Below are 10202 nucleotides of genomic sequence, written 5' to 3'. Positions count from 1 at the left end.
CATCATGGATGAGATGGACATGAGTTTGAGTAGCTTCCAGGAGTTGGTGATGGAGAGGGAGGCCTGGTCAGCTGTAGTCTATGGGGTCCCAGAGAGTTGGACAAGACTGAGCGATTGAACTGAAATGAACTGAACTGATATCATATCATAAGGAATACTATAATAAGTCTTATCAGATAAACTGCTTTCCTTCCACAGGGCCTACTCAAGCCTCATGCTTTGATCTCTGTCCTACTGTGACATCAGTCTCAGATGCCTTTTTCTGCACTCTGAGCTCATTTATTAATTTACATCCACTCCCTAATTTCCATCTTAAATGGCATCTCCCTCTGAAGCCCATTTAGCTGCTGTGGCTCTGCTTCTAGAATCCACAGTGCCATTTTTGGTATCTCTCTTTCAGACTTTATCTTACTTTGAAGAATCATCATAGATCTTATCGTTCAGGGCGAGGTCCTCCCCTCTCCTCCCTCAGGCCTCACCAGGGACACGGTCGCCCTGTGACTCCATCTCCTTCTTCTCCAATCTGTCTGGAGTCCCCACTGCTTGGGTCGCCACCTGGCCAGTCCCATGGAACTCCACGCTTGCCCCGGAATGCACACACCTCGCTGTGGGTCTGGGAACGGGGTGGCGAGGCTGGCTTAGGATTCCAAGGCTGACAACGGAGTGAGGCGGCTTCAGCAAAACAGGCCCTGAGGCAGATGCCTGCTGATGGGAACTTGCCTTTTAATAACAGGTTTGGAAGAGAATTCTACGTGTTTGAGAGAATATTCATTCTCTCTCTGCTTAGGCGTGACGGTGATGGTGGGGTTACCTTAATTCCTAAATGTGGAGACAAACTGTAATTCACCTCTAGATCTGTCAGATCTGGAGGAGTTGTGGACCATCCACACATGTTCCCACCTTTGTTTCCCAATATCACCCTACACAAAGGGGTCTCAGTCGGCCACTACTCCAGGGTTTGAACTGCGGGTGGGTAGAAACTAGAGCATAATGATTATAGGTGAGTCAAAATGTCTGTTGAGCACAAAATTAACGGACCAAAATCAGAAATAATCTCTGCTTTTAGTGACCCCTTTGAGGACGCCGAGAGCAACCCTCTCTCTTCAGGGGCTGAACTCTCTCACTTCCTCTCCAGGCACGGCCCTGTGTCTCATTTTCTTCCTTGAGTGTTTCCTTTGCCTGACGATTTCCTGGAGCCAAAGGGTATTCATTTCTCAGGGCACTGACCCGCCTGCCACACTGGGAGCTCCTGGGTCTGACCTCAGACTGAAGCCCTGTGAGCCGTCCCAGCTTGTCTCTGCCAATACTGGCCACTGGTCCCTGGGCAGGTCATTTAGAGCCTCTGTGATACAGCGCCTCATCTGTAAGGGGGATCGGAAGGGCACACGCCTCCTAAAGGGGCTGAGGGACTGGATGACGTGGAGCGTGGAGGCTCAGTGCCCCTGAAAGAATGCACGGGGCAGTGGTCAGTGTCAGCTGAAACCACAGACACTTCTCAGAGACGGTGGCATCTGAAGCGGACGTGGAAGTAAGCAGCTGTTCGTTGAGGCATGTTTTTTTATCGCAGTAAAACAGTGGGAACAATCTAAGTGGCCACATCGATCATGGTATAGGGATTGTGGACAAGGCTAGGGGCATGCCCAGAAGCTGCAAAGCAGAATAAGGAAGATTCACATCAAGTTATCTGGAGTGATCTCCAGGGGATGCTTAGAGCGTAGATGTGTCTTCTGCGCAAGTGGAAGATGTGGCCTGGGCCTGCCAGGCACCCAAAGGGCCTGGGCGTCAGCTGGGGAGGCTCCCATGGGCCACATGGGAGATAGTCTGGACATCAGAGTGAATAATGTGAGGAGGGATTATCATAAACTGAACGAAAAAGGGTTCGGTGAGCTCACCTGGGTACTAAGAAAGCTATTTTAGAAACAGAATGTCAACTGTAAATGTAGAAGAAATGACAGAAATAGGAAGTCATTCTCACAACCACCAAGAAATCTGATGGATACAACTTCAGGCTAATCATCAATTCTGCCATCGAGGTGGTTTAGTCACTAAGTCATGTCCAACTCTTTGCAACCCCATGGGCTGTAGCCCGCCAGGCTCCCCTGTCCATGGAATTCTCCAGGCAAGAATCCTGGAGTGGGTTACCATTTCCTTCTCCAAGGAATCTTCCTGACCCAGGGATCGAATCCAGGTCTCACGCACGGCAGGCAGATTCTTCACCACTGAGCCACCAGGGAAGCCGCAGAGGTAACGGGATGGGAGCTGTGCCCCGCTGGTGGGACACTCCCTACCTGGAGTGCGCCATCCGCGTCCCGCCCCGGGAAAACATGACCCGACCAGACAGGGGCGGTCAGAGCACCTGGCCTCGACTCCTCACAATATCAGAGAAAAGGGGGCTGAGAAACGATCTTGAATTAACGAAGAGCCTGGACTCTTGATCAAAAAGCAGCTAAAAAGGATACTTTGGGACAACAGGGGAGCTGAAATTAAACTGAAAATTAGAATCAACATTAAACTTGGCCTAAGAGTGAAACTGTCTTGTTACTTAGGAGAATGTCCTGTTTGTACAAAAGTGTGTTGGCAAATGCAGGGTGAAGTGTTATAATACCTGTACTCATCACAGGACTCAGAAAACACACACAGAGACACAAACACGGAGTGAGAACAATGTGGTGATTACTGAAAACTGATGAATTTAAGTGCAGGGCATACGGGTGTTAGTTACACTATTTTGCAACATTTCTGGGTGTTTGAAAAATGTCAAGATAAAAGATAAAGTACAGGGTAAGAAGGGATAAATTGGCATTGAGGACACCCCAGGAACAGAGCACAGCAGAAAGGAAGGCACATGTCTCTGAGCTTGGAGACGCCCTCACATCTGCTCTGAGTATGATGCTGCGGGTCTGGGGACAGGGAGCCCAGGCGTGACTGGAAGCAGAGAGGGCCCCGTGCCCACACCGGGCAGCTTCCCACCTTTGCCACAAGGCCCGTCACACTTTTTACACTTGCGGACACCGTCTTCCTCTACCTCCTGGCTGTCAGAACTGCAGGCGCGGACGCATGAGCCGTGGTCTGTCACCACATAGTTACCTGGGGGACAACGAAAGGAAGGTGGTGAAAGCGGCACCAGGTGTTCTGGGCATAATGGCCCTTGAGGATGGGTGACTCTCTGGTTCCGTTTACTTTAAGGACAAGAAGGAAAGGCTGCAAACAGAGAGGAATGGGCTTCAAGGTGTTCACTGCCTCCCCATCAGGCTGCTGCTCGCTGCTTACGATGCTTACATTCAGGACTCACAGCTGCAAGTTTAATATTTATTTTAAAAAGTGACCCTAGATAAAGACCACTCTTCTCTTGCCACCCTCATCCCCTCGGGCCTCCGTGGGCGACAGGGTCCACACGCTGCCTTGGCCCTCTCTCGGGGAGAAGGAACTTGTGTTAATAACAAACTTTTCAGGAACTCTGTTCCTTTTGACTTCCCCAGGTGGACCCTCGAACCACTGGACGTTTGTCTGGACGTTTACTGGATGTTTGTCACTTTCCTTCTGTAAACTGCCTGCTTTTGTTCTCTGAGGCTCTGAGTGGTTTCCTGTGGATTTCAAATTTTCTCAAAGATTATATCTGTGTCATAGTGGTGGCAAAAGTTTCTTTATCTTGTCATTTACCTTACAATGGCTTATTTGTGGGGGGTTTTTTGTTGTTGTTTTTGTTGTTGTTCCAAATTTTAAAAATTTCATGTTCACAAGTCTGGTAGGGTAAATCTCCCCTTCATAATTGTTCTTAAAAACAATTTTTTTTTTTTTAGTTAATCTTCCCTCTTGAAAATCACTTCCTCTACCATGAAATCACTCATGTTGCCATTTCCCTAAATGCTAGGGTCTCCTGTAAAGCACAAATAAGCGAAACCCAAGCCCCAACAGTTAAACGAAGCCAATCAACAAGGAAAAACTCTCTTCCGTGCTCCCGACGGCACAAACATGCCCGGGTTTTTAACCACTAGAGAAGGCCGGTCTTCTGACCTCTCTCTCATGCAGGCCTTCTACACACCTGCCGAGGACAAGAGCCCAACAGCGAAAGGGCCCAGCGGCCGTGGGTTTGTGCCAATCAGACCATGGAATGTTCTGGGCGACCATGGCTGGGCTCAGGACCCAAGAACCAACGTGGGGCCAGAGCGGCAGCCATCTCCTCGCCTGCCTGATACTGACGTGAACACAGGGACCCGAGGCTGCCTGAGGGGGGACGTGGGCACCGCCGCAGGAGGCAGTGAAGGGGCTCACAGGGACACTCACGGGGACACTTCTTGACACAGGTGGCGCCGAAGCTGTACTTCCCCAGCGGGTTGACCTTCATCTCGTAGGCGGTCGGGTCGTAGAGCATGAGCGGCGGACACGTGTCCTTGCACGTGGCTTCGTCCCGGAACCTGCGGCAGACCTGCCAGGGGAGGGCGGGGCGGCTGTCGGACTCCGCGGGGAGCCCTCCGCGGCCAGGGCTTTGGTCAGAGCGGACGTCTAGTCAAGCGCTCTCAACAGGGTCAGAAAGACTGTTCTCCTGAAAGCATGGTTTTTCTTAAATACACTGTTCCAGCTGTGATAGTTTATGGATTATGAGGAGGGAAAAACACATCTCTGTTAACTTTCAAAAGAAGGCAGGAGCTCCCACACTAGAGTGAAATTACTCAACTTAACTTACGTCAGGTTTCCCTCCTCAGCAACACTCGAGGATACACCTTTGAATTTATTACCAAACAGAGAACTTTGACCGGGGGCTGTTGTGCGGAGGGAATCGGACCACACACAGCGGGGTCCTGACCGAGAGCCTGGTGCTGCCTGCCCCCAGCAGCCTGGCAGAGTCGCCTCAGGCCAGCGGGGTCCAGAGCCCAGGGCCCCTCCAGCCCCTGGAACACTTGTTTCCCTGTTCCTAAAAGCTACAGACTCTTCCGGATCCCACTCAAGGTGAGTCTCCCAGTCTGGAGCTCACTCAGGGCTGACTTCGGGACCCTGTCTGCCTGTCCTGGGGTCTCGGGACACACAAGGTACGTGTAATCAGACGTGTGGCATCAACGGCCCGTGGTGACGCTAGAACTTGGTCAAGCTTTCCGCAGTAACAGGGACTACAGCGAGGGCCTCAGCACCCTCATGGGTGGGGAGTCAGCAGAAAGCATCTGAGCCAAGCGGAGGGAGCAGAGGCTTCAGGGGCAAAAGACACAAATGGAGACCAGCTGTGCTGCCACTGAGGACCTGTGTGAGCGCCTGACTTCCCTGGGCACCTTTTCGGGGTCCCTGCAGCCTCAGCTCTCTGGGTTGCGTGAGAATGGAGCGGAGCCGTCAGTGGTGGCAACACTGGTGCTGGCCGCAAGGGACGCGAGGGCCGAAGAACACAGGTAGTACTGGGCTCGGCTGCTGCGGCCACACACACGGTGCCCTTTAGACCACGCGACAGTAGGTGAGGTCACGTCATGTCCCCAAGGTCACCGGGTAAGTGGTGAAGGCCGGTCACTGAGAGGTGCTTTGTTACCTGGCGGCTGTGCACATCAGCCAGCACGTCTCAGTCAAAGGAAGGCCCTTGAACGTGGGCCCCAGAAGCTGCGGTGTGTCTTACCAGGCAGTCGCTCTCCCGCGGCCCCGTGCAGCCAGCGGCACACTGGTTGTGGCAGCAGTCGCTGGGGGACCTGCCGCGGCAGCGCCCGGAACACTGCTGGGCGCAGATGATTTTGGTCACTGAAAGGAAGCAAAGGCCACCCGTGAGCTGAGGGCTCAGGAAGGTGGAAGGATCACTTCCCAGGGACCCTGCAGGGCACCTGCAGACGGCGATGAAAGACTGATAGCAAGGATGAATTTAGTGATCCTACACTTAATTCCCAAACATGCATGTTCTGCTCAATTCAACCATCTTGATCTTTCTTACTGTATGTTTTCTTTTTTCTACTTGTTTGTAATCACTTAGGAGAACTGACTCAGATTAACTCTGGACTTTCGGACTTGTTAAACTAGACACTGACAAGAATTGAGTTTTGGGGTCACAGAAAGTCTGTACAAATAACATAAGGCCTGTCAGAAAGCAGTGCTTAAAAGGGCCTAACAATCACATCACAGTTTGACTTAAAGACAGATCAAGCTGACATGTCCCTAGATGTCCTGACCATTCATGGTCTTAAGTGAGGATTCCCGCAGAAAAACCCCCTTCAAGAAGCTGCTCTTGCTTCTCTGGACGTAGGTACCCACGAGAGGGGCAGGAAGGGAGAGGACGCAAGAGGTGTCGCGATGCAAGAAACACAGACCAGCCTCCGTTTCCAGGAAAGCCAAGCACACTGTTCAGAGAGAATGACTGCTGCCTGGGCGGCGGGCCTGCACCGACTCACGCCAGGCTGGAGCGCCAGCAGTGGCCCGTGTTGGACTAACCGCATGCGGGGAGAGGGCAAGACTGCCATTCATATGTCTGCTAACATCTGGCCTTACCATCAGCAATGCTTGGAGTCTTCAAAGGGAAAACGAATATCAGTACAATTAGCCAAGCGTAAGGGGAGAAGGTGGCCAGTGAAATTCTGTTCCTGACTCACATTTCTGGCAGTTCTCCTTCCCGGCAGCCCAGCAGCTTCCATTGAGACAGACTGGATCACACTTTGGGCCTAAAATACAAAAGTAAGAGTTAAATTCATATCACAGGGAAAGGGAACAAGACCCCTGCCCAGCCTCTGAGCAGAGCCACAGCCTAGAAACAAGCGCTTTCAAATTTCTTATTCTCTGCTTGTTCAACTGCTTGGCTTGTAAGATGATTTAAAAAGACTCTCATGAGGAAAAACCCCAAGAGACTTAATATATGTCCCAAAGTCTCCTACGGTCAGGAGAATTCAGTCTCTGGGAGAATTTCAGTTTTAAATGGAAGAGATGCTTTGCCACGTGATTGTGGGACGAGGGCACCGCTTCAGTATGACCAGCAAGGTTTGCAGTGGATCCCAGGGGCGAAAGGCACCAGTGCAATACTGGTGCTTCTCAAAGTCCTGAAAGATGGGGAGCTGAGCCCCAAACGGATGCTGTCAGCCATACACTGGGAGAAGAGACAGAGATGGAGACAGACAGACAGAGAGAGAGAAACCTAAGAGGAAAGAGCAGAAGTAACAGGTAGACGCGTTCAATGTGCTTATGCCTATACAGTGATACCACATTATCTTTCCTTTTTACCCTATATGTCACCATAGTTTCAAATTTCTATTATAAACATGTAAGTTTATAAAAGAAAATATTTAAAATAAAAATGTTTAATGGCATCTTTCCATAGCACAGGAAATATTTGCCAATTAAGGAATTCAAAGTCTGTTTATGATTATATTCTTAAACTTCTGTGACAAAAAAAAGAATCACAGACATTATTTAAAATATGAGTAACAGAAAAAGGCAAAAAGAAGAATTCAGGATCATCCAGAGGTAATCAATAGAGGCGTAAGTATATCTATATATAAGAATTAATATCACATTACACATTGCATTATAACTTAATAATTGATAATACATTATGACAGTTTTCCATACCTTTAAATATCCTTCTACCTAACATGAATTTTTAATGGCATGGCTGTACCACAATTTATTTAACTAACCTCTTATTTTTAGACATAAGTTACTTTTGACGTAAGTTGCTTTTGAAAGTTTTAGACATAAGTTGCTTTTGAAATTTATTAAACAGCAGGACATAAGGAATATTCTTGAACAAAAATATTTTTCTGCATCCCTTACAATTTTCATTCCTCTCATTTTTTTCGTTAATATTCCTAGACATGATGTTCATAGGCTGGAGGCGTGCGTACTTTAAAACTTCAATACATATTGTCAAAATTAACTTATATGCTCACAAGTAGACTATGTAAATTTCTGTTTCTTTGCCAATATAGGCATTGAAAAACCAAAAGGAACATGTCTTTAGCAAAGGCAAAAGTGATGCTTCTTTATTTTAGCCATTTGTAATACAGTGACAAATAATATTTTACTTTATTTTTGGGTGTGTGTATGTGATGGGGAGAGAGGAGCTGCTCATGTCCTTGACCCATTTTTGGAGAGGTAGTCACCTTTTTCTTAGGATTTAGGAGACTACATTACATAGTCACATAGCAAGAATGTTAACCTTTTCAAGGCAATCAGATGCTGCACAGCATTTTCCTGTCTGACATTAATACTTTTTTTATATGGAAGTTTTCTTTTATAGTATCTAACTTTGGCTTTTCTTCAACTTGATATTACAAATATTTATTTTTATGTTTCTTTCTAGCACTTATATATATACTCCACATTTTTTATGTTTAACGTGCATTTGGAATTTACAATGGTATATGACGTGGAGTATATAGATTTATTTCAATTTCCTCTTGAGTAAACCTACCCACTCTAACTTCAAATTCCAAACTACATCAATAATAACATAATATTAAGTAACTTTTCTGTCCATAAAACCCATGTCCATAAAACACTTAAATCATCTTATGAGACTTTTTGGGCAAAGATGAAATGAAACAAGATCTCAGAAGTCATCTGTGATCTGAAAGCACCAGTTGAGAGGGGCAAGATTCTGAGGTCGTCACTGGTCAGGTAACCAACGAGGCAAATCCAGGTCACAGGTGAGTGGCGATTTTGTAATTTCCAATGTGACTAACCTAATATCCTTAGTTCCTTTAAAAAAAACCATTAATAGTTCTGTCACTTAGATATTTTTCCTTTAGTAGTTACATTCCAGAATCATCTATTAAATAATTAATTCTTTTCTTATTTGCTTACAATGTCATTCCTTCATGGACATTTGATTCAGCTAGGCTGTCTTATTTGTCTACGGCTTCTTTTTATATGCCTACTCTTACACCGATACCATCTTGGTTGATTGCTCATAGCTTTGTAATATTTGAATCTTATTATTGCAGAAACCTGTTCACCACCTGTCTTTCCCAACACTGTTTTGCCAGGTCACTTCTGCAGCTATGGTGTGAGGAGGGCAGGTGAGCTACTTTGGGTACCTGATTTGATTTACAGCAAACCCATATTAGGCTCACAGCCTTTCCATGTCAGTTTTTTGTTGTTGTTGTTGTTATTGTTGTTGTTACAAATGGACACAATTTAACCTCCCCACTGTGCATCAGATTACTGAGCAAAGGCTAACCTCCATCTCTGGAAAATCTAAAATTTTACATTGTAAAAGAAAACTTTTGCTTTCTTGCAAGCAAAGTAGGTTAGTTGGGTATCTGTTGGAATAACGCATTTACAGAATCAAAGAGGTCAATGCCCATGTTCACAGCACCATTTTGTCAAAAGGTGGAAGCAACTCAAGCAATTCAAGTGCTCATTGACAGATGAAGATAAACAGAACGGATAAACAAATGGAACATTATTCAGCCGTATTAAGGAAGGAAATTCTGACACATGCTCTAACTTGGATGGCTCTTGAAGACACTGTGCTCAGTGAAAGAAGTCAGTCACAAAAGTACAAATTTGTCAAATTTGTCACGAAAGGACAAACACTGTGCGATTTCACTCACACAGGGCGCCTAAAGTTGTCTAATTCATAGGCTGAAAGTAAGATGATGGCTGCAAGGCCTGCGGGTGGAGAGTTAGTGGTCAGTGGGGACAGTTTTCGTTTGGCAAGATGGAAATACATGACTGGTGGTGATGGCTGCACAACGATGTGAATGTACTGAATGCTACTGAACTGTACACTGAAAACCGGTTAAGATGGTAAATTTTATCTCAAAGGTATTTCATCATAATTAGTCAATCAAATCAAAGGAAAAAAAGCAAAAAACAAAGCAGCTTTAGTTGATTTTTAAGATCATATCAGCTTTGAATTCTAAGGGCAAAAACACCAAAAAAAAAAAAAAAGAAAGAAAGAAAAAAAGCGCCCATGCATCCACCGCACAGCTGTAGGAAAACAGAGAGGCAGGAAATGGTGATGGCTTCTTATTTTAAAGGCCTGAAAGGTGAGGGAGATCAGGAAGGGAGCAGGCTACTGGGAAACTGGGGTCCTCTAAGTTTCCCACGAGGCATGTCAAGGGTGCTAACGGGGAGCCCTGACCTGCGGCGTGGTCCTGGCCAGCTGCTTCCTTGCATGGGCTGCTTTATTGATGAATAGTGGGGATTAGGCCATGGGCACTAGTTAAATATGGACAAGCTTATCCCCATGTGCTCCTTGGTTCTGCTGGGCACTCCATCCATGTGGGAGTGCCCGGGACCTA

General features: G+C 46.9%; 1 protein-coding gene across 5 annotated transcripts in view; it reads right to left on the bottom strand.

The window, feature by feature from the left end:
* EGFR (epidermal growth factor receptor) overlaps positions 1-10202 on the bottom strand; it is a 205756-nt gene that overhangs the window by 52323 nt on the left and 143231 nt on the right. For all 5 annotated transcript variants that reach the window (XM_081529433.1, XM_081529430.1, XM_081529431.1 and 2 more), the window contains 4 exons: positions 6552-6620; positions 5594-5712; positions 4285-4426; positions 2971-3087 (listed from right to left, as the gene is read on the bottom strand). In XM_081529433.1, coding sequence (XP_081385559.1) covers positions 2971-3087; positions 4285-4426; positions 5594-5712; positions 6552-6620 — 447 coding nt within the window. The remainder of the gene's footprint in view (positions 1-2970; positions 3088-4284; positions 4427-5593; positions 5713-6551; positions 6621-10202) is intronic.

Source organism: Giraffa tippelskirchi, chromosome 9 (assembly GCF_054371585.1).
Source record: "Giraffa tippelskirchi isolate mGirTip1 chromosome 9, T2T-mGirTip1v1.2.pri, whole genome shotgun sequence".
NCBI classification, from domain to species: Eukaryota; Metazoa; Chordata; class Mammalia; order Artiodactyla; family Giraffidae; genus Giraffa; species Giraffa tippelskirchi.
This window is presented reverse-complemented; position numbering and strand designations above follow the sequence as displayed.